This window comes from Pipistrellus kuhlii, unplaced genomic scaffold (genome assembly GCF_014108245.1).
Source record: "Pipistrellus kuhlii isolate mPipKuh1 unplaced genomic scaffold, mPipKuh1.p scaffold_m20_p_58, whole genome shotgun sequence".
In the NCBI taxonomy this organism is placed as follows: Eukaryota; Metazoa; Chordata; class Mammalia; order Chiroptera; family Vespertilionidae; genus Pipistrellus; species Pipistrellus kuhlii.
In genome coordinates this window covers 1,831,582-1,848,320 of record NW_023425560.1, presented here as the reverse complement: position 1 = coordinate 1,848,320, position 16,739 = coordinate 1,831,582, and the positions used below count along the sequence as shown (strand labels likewise).

At 63.6% G+C, this 16,739-nt stretch overlaps 1 protein-coding gene across 30 annotated transcripts in view; it reads right to left on the bottom strand.

Moving 5' to 3' along the window:
- Positions 1-582: 582 nt before the first annotated feature.
- ABLIM2 (actin binding LIM protein family member 2) overlaps positions 583-16,739 on the bottom strand; it is a 93,858-nt gene continuing 77,701 nt past the window's right edge. For 14 of the 30 annotated variants that reach the window (XM_045573940.1, XM_045573938.1, XM_045573939.1 and 11 more), the window contains 4 exons: positions 10,866-10,920; positions 9,656-9,663; positions 9,362-9,442; positions 583-2,044 (listed from right to left, as the gene is read on the bottom strand). In XM_045573940.1, coding sequence (XP_045429896.1) covers positions 1,395-2,044; positions 9,362-9,442; positions 9,656-9,663; positions 10,866-10,920 — 794 coding nt within the window. In that variant the 3' untranslated portion in view covers positions 583-1,394. Of the gene's footprint in view, positions 2,045-9,361; positions 9,443-9,536; positions 9,664-10,865; positions 10,921-13,278; positions 13,341-16,739 lie in introns of all 30 variants that reach the window. The other 16 variants (XM_045573952.1, XM_036417120.2, XM_036417126.2 and 13 more) reach the window with 9 other exon arrangements.

Sequence of the window (16,739 nt, the reverse complement as noted above, 5' to 3'; positions counted from 1 at the left end):
CCGTGGCTGGGGTCAGCTCCACTTCCAAGCTCAGTCGGGTCGATGCCAGACCTCACTTCCGGGGGTGTGGGCCGGAGGCTGTCCTCGGGTGCTACAGAGCCCCCCTCCCCCCAACCAGGGGGGTCCTCTGCGTGGAGGTGAGGGCTTCACAGGACGTAAGGAGAAGCCCTCTGTCTAGTGTGCAGGGATGAATTCTTAGTAATGGAACCTGACCGTGGGAGCGACAGCCCATGGCCTCTGCCACCCGATTGGCTGGAAGCTGTCCCAGGCTCCGCGGGCACTCAGGCAGCTGGGGCGGGGGTGGGGGGTGGGGGTGGGGGATAAAATGTGCCCAAGGCCAACTCCCAGAAACTCCCACAACGGGAAGCCGTGTTCACGCGAGGGGGACAGATCAGGGGTCGGTGATCTGAGTGGGACCAGCTCTTCCTGTGGGAACTCTGACCTCCTTTGATGCTGGGAAGGGGAAGGGGGTGGTGTAGTGCCCGACACCCTTCCCCGACTCTCCCAGGGACCTTTATTTAGAAAAAAATAAATTACAAGCTGAGTGCAAGTTTCTAAGAAGCAGCGTGGCACTTTCACAGGTTAGAACACAGCGCCCTTTATTTCCCAGGCCCGCGGCCGCCCCACCGCAGGGAGGAGGAGACGGGGGTTTCCAGCTCGGGCTCGACCGCTGAGCGGACGGAAGCGCGTTCGGTGCCGGAGTTTCCCCTCCCCTGGCCCGGCCGGGCTGGCGCGGGGCCGGCGTGTACGGGTCGGGAGGAAGCTGAGCGAGGCTGACTCACGGGCGGGACGGCCGGGACACACGGGGATGCGGCTCTCGAGGCACTTCACAAACACGGTGGCCCGGGCCGGGCCCCCCCACCCCCGTGACGGCCACATCTCTCAGCGGGACCGCAGGCCTCTGCCCCGGCCCTGCTGACCGCCAACGGGACTGCCCCGAGGGTCGTGTCCGTCTCAGGACCACCCACGAGGCATCCCTCCGGGGCCACGTGTGTGTGTTCTGCCGTGGGGAGGTGGGGCGCTGCTGGCCGTGTCACCAGAAAGCCACACGGGCTCAGGCCGAGTCCACGGAAGTCCTGATCCCGGGCCCTGGCCACGGGGAGGCGGGTCCACCCCAGATGTGGAGGGAAACAACGAGGAAGTCGCCGTGGACGTGGACTCACACGCATTACACACAGCATTGGGGGGGAGGGAGCAGCCTTTCGGGGGCCATGTGACAGGAGCGAAAGAAAGAGAAGCAAAGGAAAACATTCAGGAGTCCCTGTGCCAGGGACACGGAGCACGGAGACCACACAGCGCGGAGGGCGGGGCTGGGGCTGCAGACTACACTCTTCATACGTGTCCTCTCGGGCCCGCAGGCCGCGCTTCTTAGTAAAATAAAGCTCTGTGTTACTCTAGGATGTCCTGTGGGCGTCCGGGGGCTGGCGTGGGAGAGCTGAGCAGGGCACGCGGGCCTGGAGCAGGACCCTGGGCCACAGCCAGCGCCAACGCTCGTCACCCCACGCTTGGCACCGCCCGGGGGCCCCTGGATACAGGCCGCGAGCAGCGCCCTCCGGGGCCGGCGGACACTGAGGCCGGCGCCCCCGCCGGGGATGGTGTCCGGGCCTGTCCCTGACAAGCTCCTCGGATCCCCATCCTGGTCCCCTCGGTGGTCCCAGGGCCGGGGAGGCGGGCGTGCCGTCTCCATGCCCGCCCTCCCGGGGACAGCCGCTCTGCAGCGTCTCCTGGTGCCAGCACCGCGGGGGAGGGCGGTGCACAGCCCGGGCCAGGGCCTGGGCTACAGGCAGGAGGGTCTCAGGCGCCAGGCTGCGCTGTGGGACCTGCTCCCGCCCGCCCCGGTGCCTGCCCGCCCGCCCGCCCTCCCGCCTGTCCCGTGGGCACAGAGGAGCAGAGCCAGCGGCCGGGCGCGGGGCGGGGCGGGGCGGCGCCATCAGAACAGCAGGGCCTTCTTCTTGAGGTCGTTCCTCTTCCAGAGCGCCAGGCGGTCGAACTCCTCCACGCTCATGCCGAACACCGCCTGGAACTCCGCGGGCGACAGGTGTCTCTGCAGAGAGAGGAGCCCCAGGGGAGCGTGAGCGCTCAGCCCCGTGCCGCCGGGCTCACCTGGACCGCATGGGCCTCGGTCCCGGCCCCCGCCACCGTCAGCCTCCCTCTGCTGCAGCCCAGCGGAAAGAGGCTCAGCACGCAGCTCCCCCGGAGCCCGGGGCACCGCGCGGGGATGGGACTCCCTCCTGCCTGAAGAGCTGGGCCAGGCTCAGGGCGCTCAGTCCCCATGGTGCCAGCTGAGGGGGCAGGTTCATTGTGGACATTTCACAGGCAAGGAAGCTGAGGCGTGAAGCTGAGCAACGAGCCCGCAGGGCCCGGACCTGACTTTGAGTCCTCCCTGTCCCCCAGCCTCTGCTGCCTGAGTCACAAAGTCCCCCCTAATGGAATCTGGGCCCAGAGTTCTCAATGTGCGTGCACACACACACACACACACACATACAGACACACAGACACAGACAGTCACACACAGTCATACAGACACACACACAGTCACACACACACACATAGCCAGAGACACACACACACACAGTCACAGAGACACACAGCCAGAGACACACACACACACAGTCACAGACACACACACAGCCAGAGACACACACATATAGTCACAGACACATACACAGACACACACACCATCACAGACACACACACACACACACACACACACTGACATGCACACAGTCACAGAGACACAGGCACACACATACACACACGCACACACACGGACATGCACAGAGACACAGACAGGAATGCACACGGAGACACCCATCAGGCTGGTCCCGGTCTCTGCCCGGAGGGGCCGTGGGCTGCTGGTGGGAACTGAAGGAGCCGTGGGAAGACGGCCCCCGAGCTGCGGGCAGGGCCCGTGTGGGGCTTCCCGGTGGGGAGGCAGCCGCCGCCCACAGAGACGCAGCTGTCACTGCAGACAGCAGCACCGTGTCCGGGCCAGATCACGGTCCCCCGAGGACAGGGACAGTGGAGACAGGAGAGGGCGGAGAAAGGGACTGGCTCCCCCAGGCTCAGCAGGAACCCGCCGCTGTCCGCCCTGGGCGCCTCGGGGGCGGCTCCCACCCTGAACAAGGGCAAGGCCTCTGTCCTGGCGCCTGAGCCGCCATGGGAGGGCAGCTCTGGAGAGGCGGGTGCTCTCCTTCCCCGCCCGGTCTGGGCACCTGCTCAGGGGAGGGCAGGGTGAGCCAGGGCCAGGCCCCTCAGCGATCCTCGCCCTGCCGATGGGGGTGCTCACTGACCTGACCGACATGCCTCCATGGGGTCCCCCCTGCAGGGGCCCCTCCGCAGCTGGGAAGGCAGGGGGGGCCGCAGGGAGGTGGCCATGCAGGGGTCCCCGCTGAGCTTGCAGCCCTGCAGGCCGGTCACAGTGACCGGGTGCTGTGAGATCTGAGAACTGCGAGGCCCTGGGACCTGCCAGAACAGCCTCGTGGCCAAGGCCTGGGAGCCTGTGAGTGCGCGCGCCTCCCTGGCAGCCATGACAGCAGGGCCCGGCCCTCCAGGCTGAGATTAAGTCCCAGCCAGCAGGGCCCAGCCTGGCCCAGTCCCGGCTCCTCGTCTGTCAGGTCAGAGCTGGGCTGCGGCCTGCGCTGGGGAGGTCAGTGAGGAGGGAGCTGCTGGCCCGGACCTGCTCGCCCGGCTCCGGCCCTGCGGTCCGGTGTCCGCCCCACCGGCTCAGTGCCTGCTTCCGGTGAGAGGGGTGAGGGCCCTGCAGTGGCTGCTGGGAAACGGGGCTGAGATAAACTCGCTCGAGGCCACGAGGCAGCCATTCCCCGCTCCATCCAGGCTCTTGTCTCCGCCCCGTGTGCTCGCTGGAGCAGGCAGAACAGGGCGGGACACAGATGACCCCTGACCCCTAGCTCCCCAAGGCTCCCAGGTGGAGGGCGGCCCTACCCTCTCACCCCCAGGTGCCCACCGAGGCCAGGCACAGCCCGGCGCCTTCCTGAGCCGGCAGGAAGGAAGCCCAGGGCGTGGCGCCTTTGCAGAGGGCTGGTCAGCCTCCTTCTGGGACAGCCCGCTCCTGGTGCACCGGCCCCCAGCGCAGGGCCTGCGGGCTTTGCTGGGGAGTCTGCCTACAGGTCACCCTCCAGGGTAGTGGTCAGCAAACCGAGGCTCAGAAGCCACAATAGGCTCGGGAGCCGAGGTTTGCCACTCTGTGGACTAATGAGTTTGCAGACCAATGCCCTGCAAAGACCTCCAACTCCGGACCTCCCACCCTGGCTCAGCTCCTGAGCAGCTGGCTCTGTCCCCCGTGCAACTCACTCCACCCCCTTGCATCTGGCTCTACTCCCTGCAGCTGGCTCCACCCCCACACAGCTGGCTCCGCCCCCTGCAGCTGGCTCCGCCCCCATGTAGCTGGCTCCACCCCCTGCGAAGCTCCCTCCACCCACAGCTGCTGAGGGCCTGGAGCTCAGGTGTGATGTCTGTGCAGTGGGTGTGAGCAGGTGGGTGCTGTGACCCATTCTTCCTCTGCTTGGCCGGCCAGCCCCTCCTCACCTGCCTGTGCGCCCCGACTCCCAGAGCCCAGTGCCCAGCAGTCAGCGGGCAGTGGCTCCCTGGGTGCAGAGTGGGGAGAGGTGCCCGTGGCACTCGGTTACAGGATGTTCTGCATCCACACAGGACGGTGCAGCCACGTGGAGGGCGGCGGTGGTGGGAGACGTGGGGAGTATTTGCACCTTTGCTTTAATAGAATTGCTCCACCCACGTTTATGTAACTTACTCTCTGCAATGGCTGGGTGTCATGCCGGCGTGAAGGGCTCCTAACACTTAACAGTGGGAGCAGCTCCAGCAGCCGCTGAGTGGTGCCCTGTGCCACGGTCCCCAAGGAGGACAGGAACAGGTGCCCTGTGCCCAGGGACCCGGTGGGGTGCCCAGAGGCAGGCGGGTGGCACACGCTGCAGGGATGTGAGGGCGGGACCCACGCTTGCTCCGCTCCCTCCTTCACTCACCTGAGGAGCCTGGTCTGAGGACACTGACCTCAGCAGACCAGGCCCCGCCCCCAGAGGTCCCACCTGGGGGGGTGGGGAGGGTCAGAAAGCAGGCAGGTCCATTGAGGGCTGAGGGGCCAGGGAAGACCCAGGAAGGCTTTGCAGGGGGGACACCCCGTGACCGGAGAAATGAGTCTCTGACCTAACTTTGTGACCCGGAACCAGTGGCAAAGGTTTCCTGAACACACGGCCTGGGAAGGACTTTACCTCTGGCCCCTGCAAGCGCTCAGTAAAGGAATGTGAGTGGCAACCACAGGGAGTGGACGGCGCTGTGCCAGCCCCCTGCCATCTATGGCTTCTGGAGCATGCCAGGCTCTTTGCCAGCCCAGGGCCTGCAATGCACTTTCCCCCACTCCACACAGTGGCTCCTCCCCGTCCTATAGGTCCCAGTGCAAAGGTTCTCTCCTCCGGGGGGCCCTCCGGGATTGCCCCAGCCAACCAGGCCCTGGAGCCTGCTGTGCCTCTCAGCACTCCATCGCTGCAGCCCTCTCAGGCTCTGGAGCCCCGGGTGCTGGCTCAGGCCCATCTCTCAGGACCTGTCTGTGCCTCACCATCATCTACCAGGGTGTCATCAGACCGGTTGGGTGAGTTGGAACAAAGCAGGCTCTTCTATAGCTGCGGGCCTTCTTTCTCAGGCACATTCCTCAGCCTGGGCTCAAGCTAAACCCCTGCAGGGTCAGGCCGCCCTGGTCTGCGGCCAGGAGAGCTCAGGACAGTGCTGTGAACAGCCTCTCCCCTCCGCCGTCAGCCCTGCACTCATCACTGCCCTCAGACCTGCACCCAGCCCCGCCTCCAGCCCTGCTCCCAGCCCTGCACTCAGCCCTGCACCCAGCCATGCTCTGTGGCACTCGGAAGGAAGGTCTGGGCCGCTGAATCCAGGGGGACCGAGTGGAGTGACGCATAGGGATACTGCCCGGGCCTCCGGATTCAAACAGCGCCTTCCCACAGCCCCCTGTCCGCATGGCCGCACGTTATGTGAGTCTGGCCAGGCCCTGGTGCCCAGCTGTAAGCCAACCCAGCGAGGGGCTGCTGGGCAGGTCTGCCACAGACATGCTCACATCTGCAACCAGCTGGCTAAGGGAGGAGGGCCTCCAGCCCTGCCCTTGTGGCTCCGTGCACTGGGCGTCATCCCACACAGCAAAAGGTTGCTGGTTCGGTTCCCGGTCAGGGCACATGCCCAGGTTTCGAACTGGATCCCGGGGCGGAGGCGTGCAGGAGGCAGTTGATCAATAATTCTCTCTCATCACTGATCTCTCTCTCATCATTGATCTCTCTCTCTCTCTCTCTCCGACTCTCTCTCTCTCTTCCTTTCTGAAATAAATAATATTTTTTAACCAAAGAAAGAGAAGGGACCGCATGCTGACCTGACCAGCTCAGGGAAGGCCTGCATGGAGATCTGCAAACTCAGAGACCTCAAATGGCCACACCACAACGGATGATCTGAAACGAAGGCTTTAACTAGACGCAGTTTAAGGTGGGCAGTCCGGTCCCACGCCGGTGTCTTCACAGACAGAGATCCTCGTTGACCTTAACTGAGCCTATCTTTATTTTACTTTATTTTTTGCAACTATGATAACACACCTTGGGAATGTCAAGGTAATCTGTCACTTCCCTTCTTCCAGATCCCTCGGGGCACAACCAATGCACCAGGACCCAGACCACAAATCCCTCACTGGTGCTGCTGTTCGGCTGATGGGCACGTGTCCGTCATTTACTCTTTACCCAATCGCAGAGGTGTCGGCTCGCTCCCTCCCGCCCACGCTGCCTGTGACTCAATGTGGAAAACGGTGGAAAGCGGCCATTCTCTGGGGGTGGGGGGTGGGGGGGGGTGTCCCGATCCAGTGAGATGCTCCTGGCAACTGCTGACATTGTGGCTTCAATAAACCCACAAAATTTCTCCCCAGGTTTGAATGTTTCTTATGGTAACAGATATTTTTCTCTCTCTCTCCCTTCTTCTCTCTCTAAAAACCAATAAAAAATCTTAATAATAATAATAATAATAATAATCCTATCTAATAAAGGGGATATGCTAAATGACCATCACTCCATCACAAGGATGGCTGCACCCACAGCTGAGGCCAAGTTCCCATAAGGAGCCTTAACGAGCAATCAGCAGGGACCTGAGGCTACACCCTCCCCTGCCCCCGTGGGGTTTGACAGGGCATCTCAGGCCGTGTCCCCCACCTGGTGGGACTTGACAGGGCACCTCAAGGCATGTTCCCCCCTCTTTCCCATCTGGGCTGGGGGACCTCAGGCCGCGCCCTTAGTCCTGGTGCTGGGCCAGGGGACTTGAGGCTACGTCTCCTGCCGGGCAGGGCTTGACAAGGATGGGACTGGCCAGGTCTGGATCTAGGCCAATGGGGGCGAAGGCCGGCCGGGCCTGGGTCTCACGTGATTTTGAGGTGCATGTGGGTGGGCGAGGACTTGACTCTGGGTCCTGTGGTGAGTCCCAGACTCTGACAGGAGGGAGGTTTTCATATACATTTTACTCATTTTCTTTCATCTCTGACACTTCTATTATAGAGAAAGGGCAGATAGCAATATTAAATTATTTCCTCCAATTAATCCCCTTTTAATGTGCACAAATTTTGTGCACCGGGCCACTAGCAATAATAACAATAATAATAATAATAATAATAATAAAGAAGCCCTTCCATAATGTGGTGGTGAGCAGGGAAAGGGCCTCCTCAACCACGGAAGCCTTCGGAGCTGACACCAAGGCTTCGGGGAGAGAAAGCCATTCTGTGCTGCAGGCGAGGGGTGAACGGGAGGCATTGAAAGGGGCCCCAGTGCCAAGGTGAAGAACAAGCCCAGCGGCCCGGCCCCACGGCCACAGCTCCCCTGTGGAGAGAGTGACTACCCATCGGGCACGGCCCCTGGGGCCGGCCACACCAGCTAGAAGCCCTCCCGGCGGCTCCTGACCCCGAGCCTCTGGCCAGCGGCCCCTACACAGGAGACATTTGTACTGGGGACAACGCACAATGGACAAAGACGAGCCACAGGGCGCCCTGCCGAGAAGGCCAGGCTGCCCAGGGAGGCCAGGCGAAGGCTGCCCGGGATCGGCTCAAGGCCACGGGGTGGGCACCCCGAAGAGAGAGGGGGCGCTGGGCTCCGGCCTGCTCTGTGCACGCTGCCCTCCCAGCGCCTCCTGCCCAGGCGCCGGGGGCTGGGCCCAGAGCTCCGGCCCCGGCTGGCAGACCCTCCCTGTCCTCCCTCTGCTGCTCACAGTCCTGCCCCTCCTCTGAGGCCCAGCTCAGCGCTTCCTCCTCAGCCCGGGGTGCGGCAGCGTCCGCGGCCCCGCCACTCCCCTCCTGGCAGCCGCCCGAGCCACCGCTGGGCAGGCGGTCTGGCCGGGTCTGGCACTGGCTGGACACACAGTAGGCCTCATATGCTCCAGGCACCCACTGTGTGCTCAGCCTCGGCACAGACGGGCTTTCAGGAGTCTTCCCACCCTTCGCACCCAGGGACCTGGTCCTGCAGAGGCCCCGGGGCAGCAGGCAAGCCCGGTGCCTGGCCCACCGTCTGGCTGCGGGTCCCCTGAGGGTGCCGGTGAGGGGGGAGTTAGGCTCTGCACCGGCCCCTTTGGACCTGGCTCATAGTAGCTGCTCAGCAAAGCTAGCCCCTCCAAGCAGAGTGTTACCCAGTTCCCACGCGCGCTGCCCCCTGCGGGCCTTGGCCCAGCACGGCGGCCCTGCCGGGGCTCTGGGCCTTCCAGCACTGCGGGCCCAGCGCTCTGAGGGCTTCCCCTTAGACCAGCGGCCCCTGCAGCCCGGGCCTCCCAGGTCCCATCCCGGGATCGATTCACCCACAGCAGGGGCTCCAGTCCTCCCAGGGAGCCCTCGGGGCCGCGGGCTGACCAGGGCTGTTCTGCACCGTCTTATAGGAGGGGCTGGAGCGCCTGCGGGGGTCCCAGAACCCACCCCCTGGACACAGAGGTTACATTTTGGGGGGTCAACCGTTACCCTCGGATTCCGACTGTGCTGGGGTCGGTGCCCCCACCCTCCACCGCTGTTTGAGGGTCGTGGACCCGGGAGGCTGCGGACGGGACGGCTCCCGCTCTCCCTCCCCGGCGAGAGGCAGTGTGACGGCATCAGGTGCTGCTCTCAGCCGCTCCTGCCCGGCCACACGCAGCTCGGCCCCTGCATGGCCGCCGCGGTTGGGCAGCGAGCACTGGACAGTGGCTCCCGCCATGAGGCAGTGCGGGTGCCGGGCACCCAGCCCTCACCGTGCCCCCCTGCCCGCCCTGCCTGGCGGGGACACTGGGGCGATGAGTGTGGGAGGCCCCTCAGAGTCCCTCAGTGGACCCGCCCTGAGCCCCTCACCTCCAGTCTGGTCCGGTCCACGTCTTTGGGCAGCTTCACGCGGATTCGGTTTGTGACGATGAGGGCGTCGTAGGGATAGACCTGGGGGGGACGCAGGAGCCTCAGGCGGGACACGCACGCACACGGGGAGGAGGAGCTGGGCTGGGCGGGACGGGGTGGGGAGGAAGGTACATACTGGCGTCTGCATGGGACACCCATTTCATAGGAAAAGCACAACAAAGGGAACTTTTAACCTGGGCAGGCGCGGCCGGAAGAGGTCAGAGGTCAGAGGTCAGCGCAGGCGGCAGCCCTTACCTTGTATTCTGTAAGAGAAAGAGCAGAGGCCACGGGGCCGGTGAGAAAGCGCAGGGGCCCATCCCAGAGGTGGAAGCACCCCCCCTGCCCCCCCCGCAGTCAGCTGGGCCGTGCGGCCGTCCGGCAGCGCCAGCCCTGGGGCCATGGGCGGAGGAGGGAGCTGCCCGTCCCAGGGGGAAACCAAGAGCCGGAGGCGGGCAGGAGGCTGGAGCCAGACTGGGAGCTGGACGCGGCACTGTCTCCCCTGCCAGGTGAGCCGCTGAGAACACTGCCTGCCTCAGTTTACCCCCGTGGAGTGGGCCTTCTGGTGGACCTTTTGTTGAGGAGACTCAGGGCCTCCCGGGGCCTCAGCCCCGCCTCTAACTTCCTTCCTTCTGGACGTTCCGTGCCCCTGAGTTCCTGAGCTGGGACGCAGTGCTGGGAGGTGACCCTGGACCAGGTCTCGTTACACCGTGAGGTCGCGGGGCAGAGCCTGGTGAGCCCCAGCACCCACAGAGCAGACACTGGGACCCCGGCCACAGGCCTGCCTCAGGAGAGTCCCTGGCAGGGGCCCAGGCGAGGGGCCGGTCCCTGAATTTTTCAACGAGACACATGAGATTCCAGACATGCCAGCTGTGAGCCCGGGACCTGGAGAGCCACGTGGAGGGAGGGAGCAGCTTCGAACCCCAACCTCCACCCTGCAGCGCAGCCCAGCCCGAGAGAGTGAGCCCCCCGCCCCTCCGCACCATTGCACTCGGGTGACAGGGTGCAGGCTTAAGGCCGGCTCCCAGCAGGCAGAGCCTCTGCCAGGCACTTGCCACATGACCAGGTCCCTGCCGACCTCCGGCAGGCAGCCCGCCCCCCGAAGTGCCCAGGCGAGCGAGGGGGTGGTGGCCCAGCCCCGACCTGGGGCCTCCCCCTGTGACTGGCTCCCTGAGGCTGGGCGGCCTGTGCCCTGACACGGGACAGCGTCCCACACGGGTCCCTCTCCCCCAGGGACCAGAGACAGACAGGCCAGCGCAGGGCTGCGGGAGCACCTCGGCAACGTGAGGCCGGAGTGAACTGACCCCCGAGGAGGCGCAGAGAGCCCGGGCTCCCATGTGCCAGGCTGGGAGCCTCTGCCGGCGGCCGGGGGGGTGGGGGGGTGGGGGGGTGGTTGTAGGACAAAGTCTGTGGGGCCGTGTTAGTGCCCCTGGCCCAGCCAGAGACCGAAGGTCCCCGCTCCGTGTACCTCGTGTGCCCCAGCTGGCATCCGGGTCTGCTCCACAAGGCGCCACATTGGCGTTCTGGAAGAGAAAGAGAGAGGCAGCAGGAGGCAGGCCAGGCCTGGGGCTGGGGTGGGGCAAAGTGGGGCGGGGCAGGGCACCGAGCCTGCAGAAGCTGCAATGGGTGCCCCCCCTCCCCGGGGTGCTGCCCTCAGCCGGCAGCTCTGCTCCGGCCGCTGTGGCCTCCCGGCCTGCGCCCACCCTGCCCGTCCAGGTCCAGGCAGCTCCTGGCGACCCGCCTGTAAGGCCGCCCCGGGGCCTGGCCCTGAGCTCTGCGGCGGCACGCCTGGGGTGGCTCAGATGGAAGCAGTTCCAGGGCCCGAGCCCCCTCCAGCCCCCGCCATCCTGGGCTCAGGGGCCGGGGCCTGCACAGCCGCTGGGCAGAGCCCAGCATGTGGAGAGCACTCCTCCCCCCACCCCCATCCCCGCCGTCTCAGGTGCCGCCCTCAGCTGCCCCCGCTCTGCCATCTCACTGCCTCCTGCCCTCGAACGTCTGGGATTCTCTCCCTCCTGCCCACCCGCAGGAGCAGCCCTGCAGACCGGAAGGTTCCTCCGTGGTCACCGAGCCCGCGGGGTTCCCCACGCCCTGGCACCGCACCTCACAACTGGCTTCAAGGTCATAGGAGAGGGACCAGCCCTACCTCACAGCGGAGGGGGGGGCTCTGGAGTCAGGCCCACCGCCTGGCGAGAGGCACGGAGGCCTCAGAGGGCAGCCAGGCCGAAGCCCTTCACCCCAGGGGGGAAACTGAGGCACGCTGAACACAGGGCCAGAGCCAGTACTGTAAACATTTGACATTTGGTCCACGTGGGCTTGTCTGCTTGAATCTGAATTTCTGAAGTGGTTTGGGTTAAACGCATTGGTCTTGATTACGGAGGAGGTCGGTAAGTGCCTCGCTGGCCGACCTTCTCCAGCCTGGAGCCGCCAGAGGCTCTGCACCCCACCCGGATGGACTCCGGGACAGCGCGCGTCCCCTGAGTTGCAAGAACCGGTTTGGAGACATTTTCTCAGGACCCTGACCAGCACTCCATGTGCACCTGTCCCTTAGGGAGCCGCAGCCTGGGACAAAGCAGGGCCCAGGGCACGCCCACCAGCCACCAGCCACAGCCTCCTCCCCTCCGGGACACAGACGGGAAAGGCCGCCCTCTAGTGGCCGCTGTCCTGCATCACAGGACATCCGAGCTGGCCGCAAGGGCCACCGTGGGCAGCGGGAACCCTTCCTATGGCCACAGCCAGCTTCCTCCGCTCTCTCAGGCCCTGAGGCCAGACAGAGCCTCCCGGGAGGGCGGGCGGCGCACCGCCCGGGGCCGGAGGGGAGCGGAGGGTCAGCCGGGCTGCCAGCTGGGCCTGGGGTCTTCCAGGCCTCTCCGGTGCGAGGGAGCCTCGGGCTGCGGCCCATGTGTGCTGGCCGGAGAGCGGCGTGGCCAGGGGTGACCCCACATGGCTGCACCCGGTGGGCTCCCCGCGGCTCTCAGCAGGGGGTCACAGGAGGGAAAAGCCACAGAGCGCTGATCTCTCCCCCTCGCCTGGCGGGAGTCTGCGCCAGCTGCTCTTACAGCCACAGTCACTGATCTCCGTGGCCGTCCCCGGAGGTGGGCATAGCATTCCCATTCCGTGGACCAGGCTCAGAGAGGGCAAGCGCCTGGCCCAGGATCACACAGCACATGCACGGTGCTGCAAAAGGTTTCGCTCGTGAGTTTTACTTCTCAGGAATTGCTAATCTAAGGAGCCAAACGGCGGCCATTCACTGGGCCGGCACCTTTCCTCCCAGTCACGTGGGATCTGCCACTCCGCCCCGCGGCCACGTGAAGCAGAGAGGGCGGGAACGCGCTTTGGTAACTTCCTCGTGTGGGGACCGGGCTGCAGGGCGGGTGGGCGTTTACAGCCATGGTGTCCTCACACAGTCTGAGAGTGAGGACACATTTGGAAAGACCCAGAAGTGGACATCACTCGCCAGGCACCCCCCGCCCCCTGACAGAACACGGGGTGTCTGGTGCTGATGGCCGTGCTCTGCCCAGCTTTCCAGCCGGAAAACAGGGGCCTTCCTTAACGGGTTAAGGTGCTCTCGTGGTCGCACACGTGGATGTGGCTATACATGCTCCGTGGACATGTGAAACCTGCTTGGAAAGACAGCCACGGTTCTCACGTGCCTAGTGTGTGTATGTGTGTGTGTGTGTGTGTGGACGGGTTGCCGTCCGCATGCTTCTATTGCTCCGTGTGCTTTTTATCACTTTCACCAGATCTGATGTCACATCGCCCGCCAGGCTTGCCGCCACCGCAGCCAGTGGCCCTGCATGCTGTTGGCTGGTGGGTTTAGGCTTGTGAGTGTTTAACCTGCACAGCGAGGTTAGTACACCGTGGGCTGGGGACGGGATACCTACCCGGTGGTCCAGGCCATTCTTTCCGTGTCCGGGGAGAGGGTCAGATTTGGAATAGGGAAACCCTGCAACAGACACAGCACAGCGTCACGCACACGGCAGGCGCGGCCCCGTGGGCAGGCCAGGGTGCGGGCCGGCGGGGGGCCAGGCCCCGCCTCCGTCCTGACCTCTGTCCCCAGGGACTGAGAGAAGCCAGGGAGGGGGGCTGTAACCGGGCAAGCCCAGGGCACCGGAGACACCTCGGACCTGATCCTGCCCACGCAGGCACTGTGTCCTCTGACCACGGGGTGGGGGGATGGGGGAAAGGCTGTGCCACCTGGAGCCGGAGGACATGGAGGCCACCACCAACCACAGACCATTTTACTAAAAATAAACCCTCAATTCCTGGCAACGGGGCATTTCACGCTAAAGCCCTCATTTCTGGGGTGCTCAAAGCCTGAGGCACAGCTCTGCCTCCTGTGGGAGCCCACGGCAGGTCCACCTGAAGCCTGCACCACCGCCTGGCCACCTGGGACTCACACTGACCCGCCTTGCCGAGCCTGCAGAGCCCGCCTGGCGCAGACGTGAGCGAGGCGTGCCTCCCGGCTCCCTGGAGAGGCAGGTCCCACCCAGAAGCACCTCAGGCGGCCTGTCCCAAGCTGTCAGTCCTCCCCTAGCCTGCGGGCCCCAAGGACAGAGCCCACGTCTGCTTATCTGGGGTCTGTGCCCCCGTCCTGGCCGGCACCCAGCTGCTCAGGCCACGGTGCTCAGGGCCAAAGGCCAGCACCCGCTCCAGGAGCCGCCGGGCTGCCCACGAGGCTCAGAGGGGATGCGGGCCCCGCCCCTTGGTGTTCAGAAGGCGGGTGCCATGCAAGGGCTGGCCCACCCACCCCTCTGAGTACAGGGTGAGGGCCGGGTGCCCTTCCTCATGAGGGTTCCTGGGAACTCAGGAAGGACAGGAAAGCCCTGTACAGGCCGCATCTGGGGAACTGCCTCCGCCAGGGCCCTGCCTCGGGGACTTGCTGGCCCCCTGGCCTTCGGAAGGTTCCGGTGCAGGTCAGGAAGGCCCTTTTGCAACATCTGGGCCAGAGTTCCCAAACTCCTTCTAGCAGAGGAGCCCTCATGTCACCTGAAATCTTCGTGAGCTCTGACACACACAACAGGTGGGAGTTGGGCTGGAGGCAGAGTGGGAGAGGGGCCTGGGCTGCCCCTCCGCTGGGCTGTCCCTCCCTCCTCCTGGCCTCTTCCACAGCTGCTCCAGAAAAATGACTTGGCCGGCTCCTCCCATTTCACAGAGGGCAAATGGAGGGGCAGACGCAGAAGGACCTGTCCCAGGTCACCCAGCCCCCGGCCTGCACGGCAAGGCCTCCTTTGTCTGAGAATATCTATTTCCAGCCGTGCCTGAAGGATACTTTCAGCCAATTAGAATTCACATCCACAGCAATTGTCTGCCAGCACCCGAAAAATGTGGTGCCACTTCCTGCTCACCTCCACCGTTTCAGGCGAGAGATCGGCTGTCTGTGGAACTGGTGCTCCCCTATAGAAAATCTGTCTTATTCTGCTCTGGAGAATTTCCCCCTCTATCTTTAGCTTCCTGAAGTTTAGTTACGAAGTGTTTTTGGAGTAGGTTACGTTGGGTTTATCCTATTTGAGGTTCACCTGTTCTTGGACTTGTGGGTTTATGTGTTGTGTCAAATTTGGTCAGTTTTGAGCCATTATTTCTCTGAATACTTTCTCATGCCCACTCACCTCTTTTCTTTTGGGACTCTCATGATACAATGATTGTCCCACAGATGGAGGCTCTTTTCTCTCTGTTGTTCAGATTCTCTGATTCTCTCCTCTGTCATCATCCTCTCTATTCTGTTATTGAGCCCACCCAGAAAAACTTTCATTTTGGTTATTTTCTTTTTCAGGCCTATAACTTCCATTTGGTTATGTTTTCTATTTCTTTGGTGATATTTTCTTCTTTTTTTTCTCCCCAGTTGTTTCAAAAGTATTTGTAATTATTTGGTGAAGCATGTTGGTGATGGTTGCCTTGAAGATCCTTGTCGGGGACCTCCAACCATCCGATTCTTCTTGGTGCTGCTGCGTCTGCTGTCTTTTCTCATTCAAATAGTTATCTTCACGGTTCTCGGTGTGAAGACCAATTCTCCCTTGTTCCTGGACATCTGGGAGACTCTGGGTTCTAGCTGAGTCTCCTATTGAGCAGGCTGCCACCCTGTTTAGGTTTTCTATGTAGGGCCTGGCTTATTATGGGCTGTGGTTCTGATGACAATTTAGTCTTCGGAATGCTTGTCCAAGTGCTCTCCTGGGCCCACCTGGTGTGGGAGTGAGCTGTACTTCCCGGGATGCTCTGTGCCCCGAGGTGGGGTTGGAGACAGTGGCAGTGGATGGTGCGTGTTCCCCTGGGCCCACGCTCCAGGCGGATTGGTGGATGTGGCTGGTGGAGGGAAACACCCACCTGGTCACCATATGCCACTGCGTGGGCCAGGACCCATGGAGTCCTGTGTTTCTCAGTCCCCGAGCCAGTCCACCTTCCCCGTCCCCCCTGCAGAGCTCTGTGGCTGTCTGCTGCATTGTTTCTGGATTTTCCCATTGCACTTCGTGGGGGAGAGGCAGGAGAGAGGAGTCTCCCCTGTCACCCCCCGAGGCTGCCCTCTGCACCCATTAAAGTGGCCTCTCCTGGGGTGCTGGTGGCTGGCTGGCCAGCAGGTCTCCGTCAATTTCAACAGGAGTGGTTTTCTGTTCAAGGATGTGTGGGTAACTGCAGCTGCATGGTTCTGTGCGGACGTGGGTCTCCTCTCTGCGCCTCTGGGTCCCCGTCTGAGGAAGGAGGGACCTGGAGCCCCTTTAGCCTTGAGTGACTTTGAACAGGAGGCCCCTCGGTGGGTCTGAGCTTCCGGCTTCAGAAGCAAGCCGGGGGGCCGCGGAGGGATCGCTGGGGCCAGGCTGTCGTCTTGACCCCACTCTGCCATGACAGCCCACAGGGCCCAGCACGGAGGACGCTGGGGTGCCCACCTCGGAGCCCCGAAGCCCAGCTGCTTCCTGCTGGAGGACTGGACCACCCCCCTTTACAGACGAGGTGATTTCAAACGCAGAGATGTTTGCACTCATGTCCAAGGTCACACGGCAAGGGACAAGCTGGCACTCAACCCCCACTGGACCTACACCTCGATCTTGTGGATTCCCCTGGCCCTCACGTGATCTCGTGGACACCGTTGCTGCCTTGTGTTAGCTGAGGCCCCTCTCCCCTCCTCCGCCCCCCCACTCCCTCACCCCGCACCCACAGAGCAGTGCTGGGTCCCACCAATGGGAGAAGGTACCACCCCTTTCTCTGCAGCACCCAGCTCACTGATACAGCTGTGCCACGCAGCCTTGAGCACCCGTGTGCCAGGCAAGAAGGCAGATGGCAGCTGTCCGTCATGGACGGGCAGCAGGAGCCTCTCTGCGGGGGGAAGGCCTATGGCTGAGGAGCGGGGGTCACT